The 22731-nt window shown below is 46.0% G+C and overlaps 1 protein-coding gene and 1 non-coding gene across 9 annotated transcripts in view; both read right to left on the bottom strand.

The window, feature by feature from the left end:
• MPP3 (MAGUK p55 scaffold protein 3) overlaps positions 1 to 22731 on the bottom strand; it is an 80827-nt gene that overhangs the window by 47251 nt on the left and 10845 nt on the right. For all 8 annotated transcript variants that reach the window (XR_008327238.1, XR_008327239.1, XR_008327240.1 and 5 more), the window contains exons 3-8: positions 21804 to 21922; positions 19571 to 19648; positions 16553 to 16633; positions 9723 to 9860; positions 7866 to 7947; positions 6457 to 6542 (exon numbers count right to left, since the gene is read on the bottom strand). Coding sequence is in view for 5 of the 8 variants with exons in the window: in XM_053361153.1 (XP_053217128.1) it covers positions 6457 to 6542; positions 7866 to 7947; positions 9723 to 9860; positions 16553 to 16633; positions 19571 to 19648; positions 21804 to 21922 (584 nt within the window). In the remaining 3 variants the exon portion in view is untranslated. The remainder of the gene's footprint in view (positions 1 to 6456; positions 6543 to 7865; positions 7948 to 9722; positions 9861 to 16552; positions 16634 to 19570; positions 19649 to 21803; positions 21923 to 22731) is intronic.
• TRNAQ-CUG (transfer RNA glutamine (anticodon CUG)) lies at positions 8047 to 8119 on the bottom strand. Its single transcript has one exon. It is a non-coding gene; the product is annotated as a tRNA-Gln (tRNA).

Genomic DNA, 22731 nt, shown 5'->3' with positions numbered 1-22731 from the left:
AATTTACTGCATTGGGTCTACTCTGAGTAAGTCAACCACTGGATGCAACCCACGGCCATCATTTTTAATGGAGGGAGAAAGAGGGAAATTAGAAATCAGTGTGGCATACTGGGTAAGGTTGTGAATTGTATCAGGGAGTCTTGGGTTCGAATTCCCTACTTTGCCAGGACGTTTTCTCTTGAAGCCTTGGGCTAGTGACTCTTAACCCAGCTAGCCTACCTCTCAGGGGTTGAAGAAAAAAATGGGATGTGCCCTTGGATGACATCCTGGATTTCTTGGAGGAAAAGTAATGTGATAGACAGGTTAGATGGCATTTTCCCTATCATTTCACAGCTTGGAGTGACGATACTTTGGATTAAGCCACGCCAGCAAGTCTTTGACCACTATCCGATTTTATTTCAATGGATTCTCTGCCTGGCCTGCTTTCAAAGCAAATCTCCACATTTGTTAATATGGTGTTTATGATTACATTTGGTTGGGGCTGCTTTGGCTGCCCTCTGCCTACTGTGAGACTCAAATGCTGACCTGCGTGTAACCTGCAATTTGGTTCTGTGATTTGCATCCTAACTTTTTTCCCTTTGGGGGAAAAGGCTGCAGCTAATTATTGATTGATTGATTGATTGATTGATACATACCCTGCCCATCTGGCTGGATTTCCCCAGCCACTTTTGGTGGCTCCCAACAGAATATTAAAAACACGATAAAACATCAAACACTAAAAACTTCCTGAAACAGGACTGCCTTCAGATGTCTTCTAAAAGTCAGAAGATGTTTATTTCCTTGACATCTGATGGGACGGTGTTCCACAGGGTGGGCATCACCACATAGAAGGCCCTCTGCCTGGTTCCCTGTAACCTCACTTCTTGCAGGGAGGGAACCGCCAGAAGGCCCTCGGAGCTGGACCTCAGTGTCTGGGCTGAAGGACAGGGGTGGAGACGCTCCTTCAGGTATACTGGGCACCTGAAACCTTGGAAGAGGTACAGTGGTACCTAAGGTTAAGAACTTAATTCATTCTGGAGGTCTGTTCTTAACCTGAAACTGTTCTTAACCTGAGGTACCACTTTAGCTAATGGGGCCTCCCGCTGCCGCCGAAGCACAATTTCTGTTCTCATCCTGAAGTAAAGTTCTTAACCCGAGGTACTATTTCTGGGTTAGTGGAGTCTGTAACCTGAAGCGTCTGTAACCTGAGGTACCACTGTACTGCCAGTTAAGTGGGGACAGTACTGAGATAGACAGATGATATTAACAGCTTCTTAATTCTGCACAAGCTCAGAATTTAGTACCGGCTGCAGGAAACAGCACCTTGACAATCTCAATTCTTTCTTTCTTTCCTTCTTTCTGGTTTTTGTTTGGCACTTCAAGCTATTTTCAAGAAGCCTAAATTGCAATGAAGACCGAGAAGAGGGGGACAGAGACCAGATGAATTTTTTTGTATGATCGTGGTCAGCTCATTATGGAGGATAGAGCTATCAGTGGCTACTACCAGAGTCGGACCAAGACGTTTAGGAACCTGAAGCAGACCTCAAAATGGTGTCCGTCTCTCTGCCAGGGAAAATCTACATCAGGAACAAGAAAGAAAGACACTGGGATTTGCTGCCCCTGTTGATCCTGCCACCTGAGGCAATCGCCTCAACTTGCCTAACGGGTGGACCGGCCCTATCTACTACCCACAATAACAATGTTCTCCTTCCACCATCAGAGGCATATGGTCAGTTGCCAGGAATCACAAGAGGGGACTCTGCATGGGGCTTTGGCTTGATCCAGAAGGGGCTTTTCTTATGTACTTATGACCCTTCGCAACTAGCAAACGCAGCGGGGGAAACCAATGCACTGAACAATCCAATGTATGTTCAATTGCACCATTTCCACAGGTTACAAAAACCAGCTCACCTCGACAGAGAACGTGGCATTTTTAGAACAGACGGTGTTGGGAGTTTTCAGGTTCGGCTGTTACATTCTGAACAGCAACAGGTATTTTTCCTGGGTTCTTTTTGTCCCGGGGTTGGAGGAGACGGACAGGTTTTTTTTGTTTTTATGTGTGGGGTTTTGGTATTAAAATCGCATCTTGCATGCACCATATTCCCAGAGCCTGCTAAAAGCAGACAACTGCCGCGAGGCCTTGAAAAGAGAGAAAGCCGCAGGAAGGCCTCTTTGTAACCTGAAGCTCTTCAGCAGAGCTTAAACGATTCTTAAGTGCTTGAATGAGGTTCCTGAAAGTTACAGGTTCCCTTTGTTGCGGAACCTAGGGAAGGAAGAGAAAAAGGCACTTTCCCCTCTTGGAGTGAAAGAGAGTTCTGAACAGTTTGGCTCCCTTTCCTCGCAAGACTCTGAGAACATTAATTGACCCATTCAAAGATATCATTCCACTTTGCTGTCTTGTTTCCATGCTAGGTGGTAAAAGATGAAAGGATGTTCCGCTTCCCGTTGTGGCACTTAGCTCATTTCCCAGCTCCTTCAAGTAGCAAGTGTTCAGACAACCTCTTTATGTCACACTGCAAAGCATCGCCTAGATTATTAACAGCACACATTTTTAGGCCATGCCACATCGCAGAATGTGAGGTGGGGAACTAACCGCATCATTGTCAATGCAGAAGTAAATTCTATTGAGCATAGGATTGCAGCTTTGATGGGCCATCAATCGCTTAGACTAATCAATTTGGGGGGGCAGGGAGAAATCAACTGAATGATTAAAGTTAACAAATTGAAATTAATTTGGCAGCATAGTTTTCTTTAAAAACAATGATACAGTCATACCTCATGTTACATTTGCTTCATGTTACGTTCTTTCAGGTTACGTCCCGGGGTGACCGGGAAGTACCAGAAAGGGTTACTTCCAGGTTTCGCCGCTCGTGCATGCGCAGAAGTGCAAAATGACGTCATGTGCATACGCAGAAGCGCCAAATTGCAACCCGCACGTGTGCAGATGCGCCGCTGCAGGTTGCGCTCTTTTCATGTTGCGATCAGGCCTCCAGAACGGATCCCGTTCGCAACCAGAGGTACCAATGCAATTATAATACAGCGGTACCTCGGTTGTCAAACATCTCTGAGCCAAGAAGAGGTAGATAAATAGATTGTAATAAAAGTAGAGGTAGAACACATGATTTTTACGTGCACCATAGCAAATGGTTTAGGTCCTTTGCTCCCATCAGAAAGTGATGTACATCAAGACCCTTCTAACCCCTGTATCCAGCAAGTGTTACAATACAGTGGTACCTCGGGTTACAGACGCTTCAGGTTACAGACGCTTCAGGTTACAAATTCCGCTAACCCAGAAGTAGTATCTTGGGTTAAGAACTTTACCTCAGGATGAGAACAGAAATCGTGCTCCGGCGGCACGGCGGCAGTGGGAGGCCCCCATTAGCTAAAGTGGTACCTCAGGTTAAGAACAGTTTCAGGTTAAGAACGGACCTCCAGAACAAATTAAGTACTTAACCCAAGGTACCACTGTATAAGCCAGGCTAAGTTCCTGGTGAGGTGATCGCCTGGGTGAAGGAACGATTAAAGAGGAACGAAGGACAGTGGCTCCGTGTGATACAGCGAATGGGTGGGGCTGGGAGCTTCTCATTCCAAACTACAGATGGGCAATTCCCCCCCCCCCAATCTACCTCAAGTTGATCTAGAAATGAATCAAAGAATTCCTGGAGGGGCAGGGAGGGATGCGTAAATAATTCTGCTTATTTTCCAAGCCTGTCTGAGATAGAAAAAATTCTAAACTGAGGTGGAGAAGAATTTATTGGGTGGCTCTAAAACAGGCATGAGGGACACGGGTGGCGCTGTGATCTAAACCACAGAGCCTAGGGCCTGCCGGTCAGAAGGTCAGCGGTTCGAATCCCCACAACGGGGTGAGCTCCCGTTGCTCAGTCCCTGCTCCTGCCAACCTAGCAGTTCAAAAGCACCTCAAAGTGCAAGTAGATAAATAGGTACCGCTCCGATGGGAAGGTAAACGGCATTTCCGTGCACTGCTCTGGTTCGCCAGAAGCGGCTTAGTCAGGCTGGCCACATGCTGTACGCCGGCTCCCTCGGCCAGTAAAGCAAGATGAGCGCTGCAACCCCAGAGTCGTCTGCGACTGGACCTAATGATCACCTTTACCTTTAAAACAGGCACAGGCAAACTCGGCCCTCCAGAGGTTTTTGGGACTACAATTTCCATCATCCCTGACCACTGGTCCTGTTAGCTAGGGATGATGGGAGTTGTAGTCCCAAAACATCTGGAGGGCTGAGTTTGCCTATGCCTGCTATAAAAGCTTTGAGGTGGGCTTTTCCAAGCCTGTTGTGGAATAACTTTGATCGCATCCTGGATAGTTCAGCTGGTTAGAATGTGATAATACCAAGGCTGCAGGTTCATTCCCTGTATCTGTCAGCTGTGTATTCCTGCATTGTGGGGGGCTGGACTAAATGATACTCAGGGTCCCTTCCAACTCTACAGTGCTACAGTGCTGACATGGGGGGATCCCAAGGTTTCTCTTCCCTGGTCTGCTCTGAATAGAAGCAGAAGATCTCTCGCACATAGCACTCCTTTCCAGCCCTGTTATGGGAGGTTTCAAGTCATCATAGCCAGAGATGCTGAACCTCAAACACTTCTGCCTGCAAATCATGACCCATCTGAATGTCCTCCCTTATTTTTCACAAATTGCACAATACTTCCCTGGCCCCAATTTGAAGGGAGCGGACGACTTACAGAAGAAATCAAAAACCTTTACGATGTTCTCCAGAACATCTCACTTTTCCTCCCCTTTGTAAAGAGTACTTCCTGCTTTCCCCCCCTAGTTCTCTTATTTAAAGAAGAGGGAGAAAAAGACAACACTGATGATTCAGGTGTCCTTGGCTACTCCACCATCTCCCAAGGCCAACTTTTGTAGTTCTTGCTTGGTTTCAGAAAGAGGCATTTGTGATTTCGGTGGTAATTACAGCAGAAGCATCAAGGATCGCATTCGGGTTGCTTTTTCGGTTCCCCTGCGTAGGAGTCGCCGGGAACGTCATCTCCTCCTTGGCACAGAAGAAGCGTGCCTTGTGACGGCATAATTAATGCTGTGCCAACGCTGGCAAATTAAGTGGCTCTGTGCACCGCCAGAATGACAGGAGAGTCACGTTCCCGATTAACACACTCCTCTTCTGGAGAGGAGAGTGGAGTGTGCCGAGCTCCAGCAAATGAAACACTGGGAGCCCTCTTTAAGTTTGCCATCGCCACTTTGAAGCCGTGCCTGCCCAACACCTGATGCCACGTACAATGTCAGATGTAGGGCAAGGGGGTGTGGCTTTCCCCCAAAAGTCTTGAAAGCCATTTGGCCCAGAGGTTCCCCAACCCGCCCTATGAGAGAGAGAGATGGCAGGGGGAGAAAACAACTCTTTTAATATGGGTCTTGCCCCTTGCAGTTTTAGCAAGTTCTTGTATTGCTAATAATTAGATGATCAAGTATTTTTAATAATTAAATCATAATTGATTCATCATGTAAATACATATATATATATATATATATATATATATACATATGTACATATATGCATATACATATCTATCTATCTATCTATCTATCTATCTATATATATATACACATACACACACATATACATATACACATACACACACACAGAGAGAGCGGTACCTCGGGTTAAGAACTTAATTCGTTCTGCAGGTCCGTTCTTAACATGAAATTGTTCTTAACCTGAAGCACCACTTTAGCTAATGGGGCCTCCCACTGCCGCCGCGCAATTTCTGTTCTTATCCTGAAGCAAAGTTCTTAACCCAAGGTACTATTTCTGGGTTAGCGGAGTCTGTAACCTGAAGCATGTGTAACCCGAGGTACCACTGTATATATACATATGTGTGTGTGTGTGTGTGTGTGTGTGCATATATAGAGAGAGAGAGCCCTAAAATTAAATCATTCTGTTTGATTAGCAACTATTGTTATCTTTGTAAAAATTCCACAGCCCCAAATATCAGTACAGTTGCATCTGCGCATGCGCGGGTTGTGATTTGGTGCTTCTGCGCATGCGCAAAGTGTGATTTAGTGCTTCTGTGCATGCGTGAGCACCGAAACCTGGAAGTAACCTGTTCCGGTACTTCCAGGTTCAGCGTGATGTGCAACCCGAAAACGCGCAACCCGAAGTGTCTGTAACCCGAGGTAGAACTACCTTTCAAAGTCAGTTAAACCAATTCAGTGATTAATTGCACAGTCCAATTTCTGTCTATTCAGAATCATGTCCCACTGAGGACCTACAGTACAGGCCAAACCGTATCTGCACAGAAGAGCACCCTACTGAATTGAACAGGGCTTACTCCCAGGTAAATGTGCGGTGTGATTGCAGCCTTCCTCCCTTAGGCTGCTGTCCTGTATGTGTACGCACACACTTACCCAGGAGTAAGCTGCATTGAACTATGTGGGACTTGCATACATAAAATTGAGATGTAAACACTGGAACCCTGATAAAATAGAAAATCAAGCATGGAAAACAAACCAAAATCTGACTAATTTCTTCCGGTCGTTTGTGAAGCACAGCAACCCCGTTGACTTCCCGCAGCTCGTCTCCAACATGAACAAGACCTAAAAGGCAGAGGAGGAGAAATATTAAAAAGAGCTTCTTTTCCAGGATAGAAAAAATCCCATTCATTCCTTGCAATAATATCCAACAGCTCACACAGAGGACAAAGCCTGCTTATTTCCAAAGCCTGTGCACAGAATGAGCAGAACAGAAAAACAAAACAAAACCTTCCGTGTTCCATTAAATTCAATTAAAAGCACAACTTTATGTGTTTCCTGCTCAGCTATGAAACTCAATCGGTGACTTCAGGCCAAACCCTAGACCAGATTGGACAATAAACCCTGGTTTATGAAGCCAGGAATGAGCAGTGGGGCAGAGTACTCCTCTCTGCCCTGCCCCATCTCCTGGCTTCTTTTTCTGCTTTGTTAACCTTCCCCAGCTCAGACGTAATGGAGAACCTCTGATTTAATACCTGCCAGGCCCTTCAGGTTGTGACACGATGTTGGGCTTCAGCCTCCATCACTCCCATTGGCCACGCTGGCTGGGGCTGATGGGAGATGGAGTCCAACAAGCTTTCGAAGGCGCTACAAATCTGGAGGGCTTGCTGTATAGGGTTGATACAGTCTTCCAGCCCAGATGGTTGCAGGGAGGGAAATGTGAATAAACCACTGTCCCAATGAGAGGAAGCAAAAAAGCCTCCTCAAATGCAGATGTTAGCATTATGGCATCGTATCGTGACCTTTCAGAACAAATATGCAAGCCAACAATTTCCACCAGGCAAGGAGAAGACTGTGCAAAGTACAGGAGAATAACATCTCCCATAATCCACTGCAACCCATCACACCGTTAGCCAACAGTGCAGATGACAGCAAAGGTTGCAAGGTGTTTAGCTGGGGCAATCAGAATAAGGTCCACTCTTTGACTGCTGATTCAGGACCCTAAACTGTGTTTTACATAAACGACCTTTTATTTTGTTCTGTGTATATCACAATGTTCTTTCGTTGCTATGGCTGATGGCTGACGGCTGAAGCAAATAAAGTTTCATTCAAATTCAATTCACACCGTTAGCAAGTTTCTGGGAAGAGCAAATTTGGGGGCTGTGGGGAGAGGGTAACTTTCCAGGCTTGCTTTTTCTTAACCTTCGGTCTCTAGATACTGTTGGACTACAACTCTCATCATTCCTAGGCAGCATGGCCAGTGGTGAGGGATGATGGGAGTTGTAGTTCAAGAACATCTGGTGCCCCAAGGTTGAGAAAAGCTGTTCAAAGCTTCCAGATTGGCTGAATGGGTGTGAGTGGGGTGGAACCCTGAGCCAATCAGAGCACAGCTTGCACTCTCTAATTTCAACACAGGGAAATGGAAATCTAGCTGCTGAAGAGACCTACCGCTACGATCAGCAGCCCCTCCCCTCATGATCCGCGCCACGATCACAGCTCCAGTGTGCTCATCCCGCCTGATTGTCGCACCCTAGAATGCAAAGAGAGACAGACTAATAAAATCAGAATTAGCAGAACTGGAAGGGACCACGGGGTCATCTAGCCCAACCCCCGCAATGCAGGAATATTTTGCCCAATGTGGGACTCGAACCCACGACCTTGAGATTCAGAGTCTCATGCTCGACCAACTGAGCTATCCCAGCTGTCAACCGTTGACGCACAGCTTTTGGCTGGCCCACAAGAGCAGTGCTGCTGGATACTCTCAGTGTTCCTTAATGCCTGGCTTTGGAGCATACAGGGGCAAAAATCTCCCCATTTTATGCTGGTTAGATGGTTCTAGGATACTGGACACAGGTGGCTCTGCAGAGACCCTGCTGCAAAATCATAATGGGCCTTTGACTTAGGACCACTACACTACTGGCCTCTGAAATTTCCACTTACCTGTCCTTTTTTTAAAAAAAAAATATTTATACTTTTCATATATAAACATTTCACTGATTTTACAATCATTTTGACATGTTAAAACTTCTTTCCCCCTCTTTCTGCGGTTCCTTACATTTATTTTTAATATCTTCTGCATATCCAAATTAACTTAACTTACTCATTTATTTATCTTCTTTAAACGTATACTCTTACGTAGCTGCAGGTTATTACAATAATCCTGTCAGTGTTTTTATCTGTATATATTCAATTAACCACTTCCATTCCTTTATAAAAAGTTTGTTGTCTTGATTTCTTATTCTTCTGGTAAGTTTTGCCATTTCTGCATATTCCATAAGTTTTTGTATCCATTCTTTCTTTGCTGGGACTTCTGCTTCTATCCATTTTGGGGCAAGTAACATTCTTGCTGCTATAGCTGCATACATAAATAAATTTCTCTGCAGTCATACCTTGGTTTTCGAACAGCTTAGCTCTCAAACGTTTTGGCTCCCAAACAACACAAACCTGGAAGTGACTGTTCCAGTTTGCGAACCATTTTGGGAAGCCGAACATCTGACGGGGAGCTTCCTGCAGCCAATCAGAAGCAGCGCTTTGGTTTCCGAAGGTTCTGGAAGTCAAACGGACTTCCGGAACGGATTCCGTTCGACTTCCAAGGTACAACTGTACAATTTAGGTAGCTCTATCCCTATAATATGGGGGAAGCGGGTGGCGCTGTGGGTTAAACCACAGAGCCTAGGACTTGCCGATCAGAAGGCCGGCGGTTTGAATCCCCGCGACGGGGTGAGCTCCCGTTGCTCGGTCCCTGATCCTGCCAACCTAGCAGTTCGAAAGCACGTCAAAGTGCAAGTAGATAAATAGGTACCGCTCTGGCGGGAAGGTAAATGGTGTTTCCATGCGCTGCTCTGGTTCGCCAGAAGCGGCTTAGTCATGCTGGCCACATGACCCGGAAGCTGTATGCCAGCTCCCTCGGCCAGTAAAGCGAGATGAGCACCGCAACCCCAGAGTTGGTCACGCCTGGACCTAATGGTCAGGGGTCCCTTTACCTTTACCTTATCCCTATAATTCCCAAAAGAATTATAAGGATTTTCCTGTCCTAGCTAAATGCGCTCAATGTGGCAATGCCAGCCCATGGCAAAGGCTTTAAAATGAGATTGTGCAGAGGCCCAACTCATATCTTAGCCATGAGAGTGAAATGGAACCTCCCTTTAAGCACTATCCATGCCCTGCTAATGGGGCTTCCTGGAAACATCTGATTGGCCACTGTGGGAAGCTAGATGCTGGCGTGTTCAATTCAGCAAGGTTTTTCTCCTGTTCTTGCAAGCCCTTTCGCTGCCTGTGGCACAGGCCGTGAGAATACATACGCACCAAAGGCTCTTTATTCTTCACCAGGCGAACTATTTTCACAGACTCCTCGTCGAAATCTTCATCAATGTTGTCCGGCAAAGGAGGGAGGACAGGGTCAAAATTCTTCTGGGCAACCGTGTCGTGGACAGCAAGCATGGCCTTGGGGTTCCAAGGGAATGGGAAGAGAGAAGAAAGAAGCAGCAGGGCGTAAGGAGACAGGAAGGGGTTCTTGCAGATTTCCAAGCAGGACACGTCAATCAACTAAGGCAAGCATAGGCAAACTCCGCCCTCCAGATGTTTTGGGACTACAACTCCCATCATCCCTAGCTAACAGGACCAGTGACACAATTTGGAACAGGTCAGCCACATCACTCAGCCACAAAAATACCAGCAGCACATTCCCAAACTATCTCAAACACCCAAGCAGCAGCACCAAAGTCAAAACAATTCAAACGAGCTTGTCAGCCAATCATCCCAGCCTGGATTCCTTTTTAATCTTCTTTATTTGCAAAGCCTGAAAGATAAATCGTTTCTATGTAAGAAAGGGAAAATAGAGAGCAATCTTTAAAAGACATTTGTGGGGGGAGAGAATACATGAGGTCGGGCCTTATTGTGTCACTTATCATTCCAGAAAGGGAGTCCAATTTTTGACAAACTGTTGTTTAAAAATCTTCAGAAGTTTAAAACTAATTGGAAATTGGAGCTACAGAAGATAACCTCCAAAATGCAGCTGCAGAACATTTTTTTCTGCTGTAAGGATATTAACAATTAGTTCTAAGCAAACTGTTTCAATACATTCATTCTAGGAGCGTAACAGTGACCGCAAATGAAGTCCTACTCAGAGTAGACCCACTAAAATAAATGGGCAAATTACTTAAGTCCATTGATTTTAATGGATCTACTATGGAGTATGACTAACACTGTCGATCACCCGTTTTCAATTCTGTTTTCGCACATTTAAGTTCAAGATGTTAGTCTAATACCTTTGTTTTACTGTTCACGTTCAGAATACATGTCAACAAACAGCTTTTACAGCAGATCATCTTCTGCAAACATCAATCTGCATATCTTTTTGTAACAGATACAAAAATACCTATGTGGAATTTGATACCATTAGTACATGACTTTGAAAAAGCTCCCTCACTGGTCAGATATAATCAAAGGGAAAGGAATATTGTTGCCAGCTTTCTAATAACTATGAGCAAGAGCGCCGCCCTAGTGGGGCATCCTCAGTAGTGTAGGTCGTAGAGGGGGAGACACAACTGGAAAGTCCCTGTTCCTTGTTCTCACCAGCCTTTGAAGTCTGGGGTACCTGAGCTAAAGGAGAATCTGCACCCTGGGGTATCCTGCTATACACTGCTGGGGCTTTGAAGTTTAATATTAGCACTTTGAACTGGGCCCAGAAATCAAATACAGCCAGTATCAGCTTCCCAATGAGGAAACCTGCAATATATACACACCTAAGAAATGTAACGTTTGAAGAGCAAGCCACTCTCAATCCTGAGCCCTTATCAATAACAGGAGTAGCAGAAAGCTACCCACAGACCCAGTTCAGACATAATGTAAAACCATAGATTGTGCTTAAAAAAAAAAAGCTAAGAATCCACACCAAGCCATAGTTCAGAGACAGGAGTCTGCTTCCTCCCCTGCCCCATCTACTCAGTATTCAGCTTTGCAAGTTCATCAGTTCATGCCTGTCCTCAGTGCTTTTTTTCCTTAAAAAAAAATGTTTAGGGTTACTCTCATTTTTACTTAAGAAAACCACCATTTAATAGTTCAAATCAGAGGAAATAAATACAGTAAATCAGGCATAGGCAAACTCGGCCCTCCAGATGTTTTGGGACTACAACTCCCATCATCCCTAGCTAACAGGACCAGTGGTCAGGGATGATGGGACTACTGGTCTGTAACCTAAAGCGTCTGTAACCTGAGGTACCACTGTAATTTTATTATGTGTACAATGTCCATCAGACTTGGTTGCCCCAGCCACTCTGGGTGGCTTCCAACATATATAAAAACATAATAAAATTCAAAACATTTAAAACTTCCCTATACAGGGCTGCCTTCAGATGTCTTCTAAAGGCTGTTCAGTGGTACCTTGGTTGACGAACGCCTTAGCAGTTGAACGTTCTGGAAGCTCCTGCAGCCAATCGGAAGCCGCACCTTGGAAGTCGAATGTTTTGGAAGTCGAACGGACTTCCAGAACGGATTCTATTAGGCTTCCAAGGTACCATTGTATTGTTATTTTATCTCCTTGGCTCAGGGGGTCGCACAACTCCATACCTTCCAACATTTCTCCAATGAAAATAGAGAAGGGACGTGGGTGGCGCTGTGGGTTAAACCACAGCGCCTAGGACTTGCCGATCAGAAGGTTGGTGGTTTGAATCCCCACGACGGGGTGAGCTCCTGTTGCTCTGTCCCTGCTCCTGCCAACCTAGCATTTCAAAAGCACGTCAAAGTGCAAGTAGGTACCACTCCGGCGGGAAGGTAAACGCCATTTCCGTGCACTGCTCTGGTTCACCAGAAGCGGCTTAGTCATGCTGGCCACATGACCCAGAAGCTGTACCCCGGCTCCCTCGGCCAATAAAGCGAGATGAGCGCCACAACCCCAGAGTCGGCCACGACTGGACCTAATTGTCAGGGGTCCCTTTACCTTTAACTCAGAAAACGGGATGGCTTCTGTAAATCTGGGACCGTCCCTTGAAAATAGGCACACTTGGAGGGTCTGTTAGTGCAGCACACCCACACAATGACACCTGTTTCCAAATTGGGATTGCTGAACCCCAGGCCATCTTTAGTTCAGTCTCACTACTGCGCCCCCACCCCTGTAAGCATCCGCAACAGTATACTGTTGGTGGTATATGAGCAATTGCTTTTGCACAGCACCCTTGGAGAGATAATCTTCCTGGCGCATAAGATCCATGCGTGCGAGCGAGTGTGAAAAAGAACACCCTGCTTCCTTGGCTTTCTCTCTTCATTTCCCCTTTAAATTATCTTCCCCCAGCTTTTCCCGCATGTTTTATTAGATCGGAGATAAATCTAAAGAGAACATAATTTCTGCGCTTGCCTGGTATCATTAAATATTTCATACAATGGATCTGAACTGGCAGCCAGCCATAAAGCTGCAGCAGAGACTTATGGAAGAAGTATTTTTCCACACTTCAAGGGATAAGTTGGCTTCCGAACAACTAAATGCATACCGATGATGGGGAAGGAGGGAACAACCAACTAGGCGGCAGCAATACACAGAGTTATTAGGAACCCTGAATGGTGGTATTAGAAGGCAATAAGGCTGCTTACACACCATACATTTAAAGTACACGTAAAGCACACATCCCCAAAGAACTGGAGTTTATCCCTCATAGAGTTACAGTTCCCACCACCCTTAAACTACAGTTCCCAGGTTTCTTTGCAAGGGCAAGCAATATTCATTAAATATATAGTGCGTACATGGCCTAAGAAACTGAATCTGAAAACTGAAACCCCATCTGCACTATAAATTTCAAGTAGTCTCTCACCGCTGTAAAGCAGTCATGGCTTCCCCCCAAAGAATTCTGGGAAGTATAGCTTGTCACGGGTGATGAGGGTTGCTAGGAGACCCCTATTCCTCTCCCGGAGCTACCGTTTTTCAAGGTGGTTTAACCAGCGGCCCTTCTGAGGGAACTCTTGGAATTGTAGCTGTGTGAGGGGAATAGTGGTGTCCTAATAAAGGTAAAAGGTAAAGGTAAAGGACCCCTGGACGGTTACTATGGAGTTGTGTCACTCATCTTGTTTTCAGGCCGAGGGAGCCAGCGTTTGTCCACAGACAGCTTTCCGGGTCATGTGGCTAAACTGCTTCTGGCGCAACAGGACACCATGATGGAAACCAGAGCGCATGGAAATGTCATTTACCTAACGCTGTTTTCCTCCCTGTCATAGCAGTACCTATTTATCTACTTGCACTGGCATGCTTTTGAACTGCTAGGTTGGCAGGAGCTGGGACAGGGCAACAGGAGCTCACCCCGTTGCAGGGATTCAAACCGCCACCCGCTCCTCATAAATCCTAGCAGCCATAGCAACCTATACAGTGGTACCTCGGGTTAAGAACTTAATTTGTTCTGGAGGTCTGTTCTTAACCTGAAACTGTTCTTAACCTGAAGCACCACTTTAGCTAATGGGGCCTCCTGCTGCTGCCGTGCGTTTTCTGTTCTCATCCTGAAGCAAAGTTCTTAACCCAAGGTACTATTTCTGGGTTAGCAGTCTGTAACCTGAAGCGTCTGTAACCTGAAGCGTCTGTAGCCCAAGGTACCACTGTAGTTCCCAGAAGTCAAGGTTCCCCCCTAGCCTGCTACATGACCACCCTCTTATACAGCGTTGGCGCCATCTTAGCGACATAAGTCCCAGCTCTCTCCACCCAAATGCAAGATACAAGGAGAATTGATGCAGTAGGATATTGCAGATGCAGAGATCCTTTGGCCTTCTGGATATGGCAGAGCTACAACTCCCATCATCCTTGACCACTGGCCTGCGTGCTAGGGCTGATGGGAGTTGTAGGGCCAAAGGATCCCCACACTTTAGACACACCCACACACCATCCCTCCCACTCCTCACCAACTGGAGAAGACCTTGTTGGTTTTACTGGGTATAATCTATCCAGATTTCTATTTCTTTTACAGGTGATTTTATGGGGACGGGGGGGGTGTGGAGGGGGAAACCAGTGCATAAAAGCAATCTTATTTCTCTGCACTGCCTCTCTCATTGCTAAATCCATTACAGACTGCTGCAACTGGAAATCATTTGAAAACGATTTTTCTTCATACCTTATGGCACCCCGGCGAACGTGATTAAAACCCTGCTCTAAAAACCCTGCTCGTTATAGAGCTGTTTTTAATACCTAAAGGGCAAGGAGAGCAAAAGACCTTCCTCCTGCAGTGGGAGAATAAAGATCTCGTGCCGACAAGCAGGAAGCGGCCATTGATATTATGCATTCGGTGCCGTGGGGCAAGGAGCAGCAGGTTGCAGTGGGTGGGCAGGTTTGGTTAAACATCAGGGTGGGATGAGAAAGTGCGGCTCAGCAGCACGGGACTAAACCAAGGCCTGGCAGTTTCTCAGTGCCACAAACGCCACATGGTAATTATGCACAGGGCACATCCTCTGAACATGTGCAGAGCGCCCTTCCATGTTCTCTGAGCAGCTGCAGCCACTCTCTCCACCGCACAGAAGCACATCCAGAATTAAGGATAAATTTTTCAACACGTTTCTATCACAGAAAACACCCAAGGTAGGTAACAGACCAAACAGTAAAACGTGTCATTGCATACATTGTAGCACTGGCAATAAACAATCAAGCATTAAAAGCAAACCAAAAACAGAAACAAACAGGACAAGCAAAATGGTATTAAAACTATGAGTAAATCAACTGTACAGTGGTACCTTGGGTTAAGTACTTAATTCGTTCCGGAGGTCTGTTCTTAACCTGAAACTGTTCTTAACCTGAAGCACCACTTTAGCTAATGGGGCCTCACGCTGCCACCGCACCGCTGGAGCACGATTTCTGTTCTCATTCTGAAGCAAAGTTCTTAACCCAAGGTACTATTTCTGGGTTAGTAGAGTCTGTAACCTGAAGCGTATGTAACCCGAGGTAGCACTGTATATGCAGCAGTGGAAGCAAGAAGCAGGCAGTAAAATGACCATCTTCCCAAATGCTTTTGGGGACTAGTCTGAGAGCTCTTTCCCAATATCCTCTTCATTGTGCATTTGTGATGATTTGTGCTCATGGTGTTAGGGGAAGTTATGTGCGGGTCCATACTGTTTGCACCTGAAACAGCCTCCGAGCAGGGAGACGGCTTTCTTTCCAATCTGTCCTGTAGCTTCGCTGCTAAAATCCTGCAGCATTTCATAGCAAAACTGCTGCGGGGAGTCAGGGTGTGTGTGAGTGCACAACTTGTGTTGTGCTATAGCACAAGATCGCTCCTCTGGATAACAACCACGTGGTAAAATGGGGAAGCACTGCAGAACAACTGATAAATCAGAATGATGTGCGAACTCACGCACCGTGACATGTTGCGGGGAAAAAAAAAACCCACTAATCTCACAGAGCTACAATTCTCAAGAATGGTTTGACAGTCATCCTTCACAGGGAGCTCTGGGAAGTGTGGTTCTGAGATGATGATGATGATGATGATGATGATGATGATGATACTTTATATAAAGTCTTATTATTATTGTTACCCTGCCCATGTGGCTGGGTTTCCCCAGTCACTCTGGGCAGAATATTAAAAACACAGTAAAATATCAAACATTAAAAACTTCCCTAAACAGGGCTGAGAGGGTAAAAGGAGTCACCTAATAACTCAGTACCCTTAACGAACTACAGTTCCCAGAATCCTTTGAGGGAAGCTGTGACTGTTTAAAGTGGTATCATAGTGCTGCAAATGGATGGTATGAAAATGATCTCAGAGAGGCTCTCTTTGGTCATATTTCTACTGCTGAGGTCACACCCACACCCTACGTTCAAAACACTCTCTTTGACAATTGTGGCTTCCCATCGAGTTACAAATGCTGTGAACTGTAGCTCTGTGTCCTAAAGACTCTCAGCAGCCTTAACAGACTTCAGTTCCCAATATTGGGGGGGGGGCACAAGGATGCTTTAAATGTAGGGTGCGGATGTGACGTTACACATTCACCCTGAGCAGCCGCCCACAGCAATATCTCAGCAAACACCTAACAGGAAATGATCTCCTTATAACGTTAGCTTATTACACGTAAATTAAGCAGCGGCAAATGACTAGAATTGACAAGGAAATGGCCAAGAGCACAGTTGCTCCCCCTGCAACACCACCCCTTTCTTAAGCTACAGAACCGTTTTTTACCCTGAGATGAGGAGTGGAAAGCAACTGCAGCAGCTCTTTTTCGTCATTATTCATTGGCGTAGTCTGCAATTCCTCTATAACCTTAAAGAGAAAGAAAGAGAGAGATCATCCATGCACAAGGCAGCGTCTTAGTTTTCCCTTGCATTTTCAGGTCAATGTTTTGCTAATCTCAGTGCAAGCACATGTCAACACCCACCTCTGCGGCATACATAAAACTCCCTGCAAAGGTACACAAGGCTGGGAAGTAATCCAGGAGCACAGAAAGCTCCGATGTTCCATCGACCTCAATAACTCATATACTCTAGGGATGGAGAACCTGCAATTCTCCAGATTTTGTGGGACTCCAACTCCCATTACACCTACCCAGCACAGCCAATGGTCAGGGGTTATGGGAGGTATAGTTCAGGAACCTCTGGAGGGCAAAGGATTAGCTATCCCTCATCTCCCCTGACTGTCCATGCCTTTCCAGTTTTAGGCATGAGTCTTTTTTTTTTAGCCCTGCCTGTAGACAAAAACATATGCAGCCTGCTGAATCAGACCACAAGGAGCAAAGTGGCTGCAAAGGCCCCTCTGGGAATTTGCACGCTTGCATTGTCCCACTAAGCAATTGTTTGGTTTAGCGTGATGTGTTTACCTGGCCCATGTGTGGTACTAAATGAGAACAGAGACTAAGGTTGTGTACACACCAAATATTCACAACATACACACCCACACACCCACCAAATAATACTAGGAGCTGTAGTTTGTTCCCGGGATTACACAGGGGAAGAAGGAAATGTATGGTGTGTAATAATAATAATAATAATAATAATAATAATAATAATAATAATAATTTATTTATACCCCACCCATCTGGCTGGGTTTCCCCAGCCACTCTGGGCAGCTCCCAACAGAATTAATGACAATAATAATAAAAAGTGATAAAACATCAGACATTAAAAACTTCCCTAAACAGGGCTGCCTTCAGATATCCTCTAAAAGTCAGGTGGTTGTTTATTTCCTTGACGTCTGGTGGGAGGGCGTTCCACAGGGCAGGCGCCACTACCGAGAAGGTCCTCTGCCTGGTTCCCTACAACCACACTTCTTGCAGTGAGGGAACCGCCAGAAGGCCCTCAGAGCTGGACCTCAGTGTCTGGGCTGAATGATGGGGGTGGAGACTGTGTGTGTGCTGTGGGGAAATGATGCTCCAGTCAAAATATAAAATCCCATCTTTGCTAGGTGAGCAAAGGGTTAGGACACGGGGAGTTGCTTGAAAATTCCTAGAAAGGGCACTCTGTGAGGTCATATCCTCTGCTTGCCCAGGCGGGAAGGGTAACAATAGGAAGCTAATCCTTATCACTTTCTCCCACCTTAGGAACACTTCCTTTCTCATCATGCAGACGTATAGGCTCCATCTTTGGTCTAAACCAGGGTTTCCTAAACTTGGGTCTCCAAGTTTTTGGACTACAATTCCCACCATGCATAGCTAGCAGGACCATGGGTCAGCGGTGATGGGAATTGTAGTCCAAAAACAGTTGAAGACCCAAGTTTGGGAAACCCTGGTCTAAACCATTTATTTTATTTTGTAATGCAAAAAGATATTCTACCTGACTTATTTCACTGCTATTTTCTGTCTGCAACTTTATGTAAGTAAACAATATTTTTATATTTTTACATTGCAGACTTCTGTGTTGTTATTTCATTTGGAGGGATATAGGGAACGATCCCATCTGCCAAACAGCACCCTGGATAATTACAGAAAGCTACACAGCTTCGCCCCGGCTTTCCATATTGATGCTGCATGGTACAGTCGTACCTCAGAAATCGAACAAAATCTGTTCTGAAAGTCCGTTCGACTTCCAAAATGTTCGTCAACCAAGTCACGGCTTCTGATTGGCTGCAGGAAGCTCCTGCAGCCAATTGGAAGCTGCAGAAGCCACGTCAGACGTTCAGGTTCCAAAGAACATTCGCAAACCGGAAAACTCACTTCCGGGTTTGCGGCGTTTGGGAGCCAAGGCGTTTGTCAACCAAGGTACGACTGTATATTTATGACTCTGCTAAACTAGATGCTAAGAGGAAAGATAACAAATAAGTAATATATCCTATCCTACCTTCCAAATCCATCCCAACATATGCAGCATAAGAGGGCATATTAGAAGCTGGGTAGAACAACTATAATCCATGAGATTCAGTTACTCCTGGATATAAGACTATAGAAAGAAAAAAGCGTACCTCCTGAACAAATTAAGTATTTAACTCAAGGTACCACTGTATTGTGATATATCACCAGCTAAACATTACGACATATTGATACGTCAAAAAAATTGAAATAAGGAAGGAACTACGCAGAGGCAAACAGGACAATGTCCTGGCAACTGCTACTACTTGTCTAAAATGGATAAATGATACTATCAATCACCTCGTGGTTATTTTCAGCAGCAGGCAAGTCAAAATGCATCCCAGCAGGACTTTTGGTTTGGGGCTTGGCTACCAAATGGTGGTATTCAGAACAATCTGCAGAGGCAGAATCAACAATGGCGGGGGGGGGGGGATTAGAAGCAGCAGCAGCCTGTGAATCCTCACCACGGCAGTCAGAGGCAGTGGCAGTAGCGGCAGCCTGCGAGGCCTTGTGGTGGCGGCAAGAGACAGTGGCAGGTGCAGAGGTGGCCTGCAAGGCCTCACTGAGGCCGGTTGCCACAGCTTCTGCCACTGCCTCCCACTACCGCCAAGAGGACTTGCAGGCCGCCGCCACTTCTTGCAAACAACGGCGAGGCCTCGCAAACCCCTTATAGACTTTTCATGTGGGGTGGGGGGATAACTTATGCCATCTGGGTTTGAAGCGAGACTTTATCAGCCACGACCCAGCCATTCTTGTGGCTCCTCTGCCCTGACAGAGTTTCTGGCTACCACAAAAGCCTTCAGGGTTCGGTAAGTGGGGTGGGGCCTTGGCAGGTGCGCAGTGGCGCCAAACTCCGACGCCAGCCCTGAACACACATGCTCAGAAGGAGGCAACGCTTGCATTTTCAACTAGACACTTACGTCTTCAGCTAGAGCCGAGGCGCTGTGCAGAACTGGGACCGGGCTCTGCCTTTCATAATGGCACAACTTTTCGTGAATCTGAAACAGAAGGCAGACACAAACACATACAAAATATAATGTTCAAGCGGTGGTCATTTAAATGGGGCAGGGGCAGATGTGCAAAGCACTGTAGGCCAAAACACAAACGCCAAAGACATTTGGAGACAGGCACTTTTCTCACAGAATCGTAGAGGTGAAAGGGACCACAAGGGTCATCTAGTCTAACCCCCTGCAATGCAGGAATCTTTTGCCCAATGTGGGGCTTGAACCCACAACCCTGATTCTCGTGCTCTACCGACTGAGGTACCATATTGATACCTGTTGATATGCTAAAGCCACAAGCCTCTGAGCCAAAACAGGCAAGCGGAAGCACTTGGTCTTAGAGAAAATATAGATATAGTGGCCATAGAAGAAACCTGGTGGAACTGGGAGAACTGGGAGATCCAAAGCGGAAAGGCCTTCTTCCCTGTAGCCACCTGCCACATCTCAGATGGCGGAAAAACCTGGAGGAGTGTTGGAAGAGCAATAGCAGGGATGATTCAGTATGTAACTTAAGGGTTAATTCTATTAGCATTAAGGTAGGCTGGCTAATAATAATAATAATATTTTTTAAAAAAACATTATTTATACCCCGCACATCTGACTGGGTTTCCCTAGCCACTATGGGCTGCTTCCAACAAAATATTAAAATACAGTAGTCCATCAAACATTAAAAGCTTCCCTAAACAGGGCGGCCTTCAGATGTCTTCTAAATGTCTGGTAGTTGCTGTTCTCTTTGACATCTGGTGGGAGGGTGTTCCACAGGGCGGGAGCCACTACCAAGAAGGTCCTCTGTCTGGTTCCCTGTAACTTGGCTTCTCGCAGTGTGGGAACCGCCAGAAGTCCCTCAGAGCTGGACCTCAGTGTCGGGGCTGAATGATGGGGGTGGAGACGCTCCTTCAGATATACTGGACCAAGGCCATTTAGGGCTTTAAATGTCAGCACCAGCACTTTGAATTGTGCTCAGAAACATACTGGGAGCCAATGTAGGTCTTTCAAGACCGGTGTTATATGGTCTCGGCGGCCGCTCCCAGTCACCAGTCTAGCTGCCGCATTCTGGATTAGTTGTAGTTTCCGGCAAAGAGGGTGGGGACAGCAGGCGGGGTTGCTTAGCAACCAGGCAGAGCGGCGTGATCTCTAGTAAGGCAGCATGTGCTTTGATTGGCTGTGAAGTTCTGAGAGAGTTTTCCTCTGAATGTTTAGTGGAGTGTCTCCCTGCTATGTAGGGCAGGCCTATGTGGGGACATATATGTGGAGAAAGCATAAGCCAGAGCTATGTCAGGGCAGAGGAGCCACAAGAATGGCCGGGTAGCGGCTGATGTAGTCTCGCCTCAGCAGCTAAGAAGGCCTGGCCAGGCTAGGAAGTCCACTAATGCCTGGGACTGAGCATGGAAAGCTCTTGGAAATGCTCAGAAAATAATAATAATAATAATAATAATAATAATAATAATAATAATAATAATAATTATTATTATTATTATTATTATTTATTTGTACCCCGCCCATCTGGCTGGGTTTCCCCAGCCACTCTGGGCGGCTTCCATAGAAACAAAAAATACACTAAAATATCACAGATTAAAAACTTCCCTGAACAGGGCTGCCTTAAGATATCTTCTGAATGTCAGGTAGTTATTTATCGCTTTGACATCTAATGGGAGGGCGTTCCACAGTGTGGGCGCCACTACCGAGAAGGCCCTCTGCCTGGTTCCCTGTAGCTTTGCTTCTCGCAATGAGGGAACCGCCAGAAGGCCCTCGGCGCTGGACGTCAGTGTCCGGGCAGAACGATGGGGGTGGAGGCGCTCCTTCAGGTATACTGGACCGAGGCCGTTTAGGGCTTTAAAGGTCAACACCAGCACTTTGAATTGTGCTCGGAAATGTACTGCGTGCGTAATCTGTGCATCAGACTGGGCGGCATCCAACAAATGAGAACACAACACAGTATCAAACATTAAAAACTTCCCTATACAGGGCTGCCTTCAGATGTCTTCTAAAAGTCAGATAGTTATTTATTTCCTTGGCACTGCTGGGAGGGCAACCAATAACCACTCTCTTGGTTATATTGCAATGTCCAGCTTTTTGAGTTCAGGGGTTCGAAAAGCAGCTCCCTTGGCTGAATGAAAGGCCAACTGGGAACCGGGCAGCTCAGAGTATTTACCTTCATTAAATAGCTGAGACTCCTTTCGCTGAAGATGTCTCTCAGGAACACCATTTCCTCCTTGTGGTTGGAGTCGGGTCTCAGCTGTGACGTCAGGAGGGCGAGGGTCTCATGCAAACCTGTCAGAGAAACGCAGAAGGATATCACTGGGGGTACCGGTTATCCAGTGGTTTTGAAAAGCACAGCCAGAGCTGTAGGCTAAGTCCTCGTGGCAGCTTCTGCCACAGGGAAAGCAGAAAATGAGAAACCAGGGTTGGGGTGGGGAGCAGGGGACCCTGGTCTATTAGAGTAAATGGGGCTCTGCCCCACAAAACACAGCCAGCCCTCACTTGCTGATGGATCCAGAGGATGGATCTGTCAATAATAATAATAATTTGTTCATTTATACCCCACCCATTTGGCTGGGTTTCCCCAGCCACTCTGCACTCCTAAGGGCAGATCAATGCCGTACACCTAAAGCACAAGACTCCCAAAGAATCCTGGGAACTGTAGTTCCCTCCTCATAGAGCTACAACTCCTAGCACCCTTAACTTACTACAGTTCCCAGGATTCTTTGGGGGAAGACATATGCTTTAAATGTGCACAGGATGTGGTAGAAATTTATGATGCGAATCTCAGTGTTGCCCTTACAGAACTCCTTTGGTTGTTGTCGTTTTCTATTCTACCAGCCACTGAATCCTGGCTTTATAGTTTTAGCTCAGTCTTATTTTCATCGTTATTGTGTTTCTGAGAAGACTGCAATTAAGCAGCATATGAATTGTCAAAATAACAACAACAACAATGGCAATATACCTGACACCACCACCCCGATGTAAAACCTGAGGTAAAAATGTGGGGAACCGATTGGAAAAAATGAGAAACTGTGAAAAACTGAAATTGACAGACTGAAATTGAAATTGAAATGGACAGCTCTTCCACCAGCCTCACA

The sequence above is a fragment of the Podarcis raffonei genome, chromosome 13 (assembly GCF_027172205.1).
Source record: "Podarcis raffonei isolate rPodRaf1 chromosome 13, rPodRaf1.pri, whole genome shotgun sequence".
In the NCBI taxonomy this organism is placed as follows: domain Eukaryota; kingdom Metazoa; phylum Chordata; class Lepidosauria; order Squamata; family Lacertidae; genus Podarcis; species Podarcis raffonei.
This window is presented reverse-complemented; position numbering and strand designations above follow the sequence as displayed.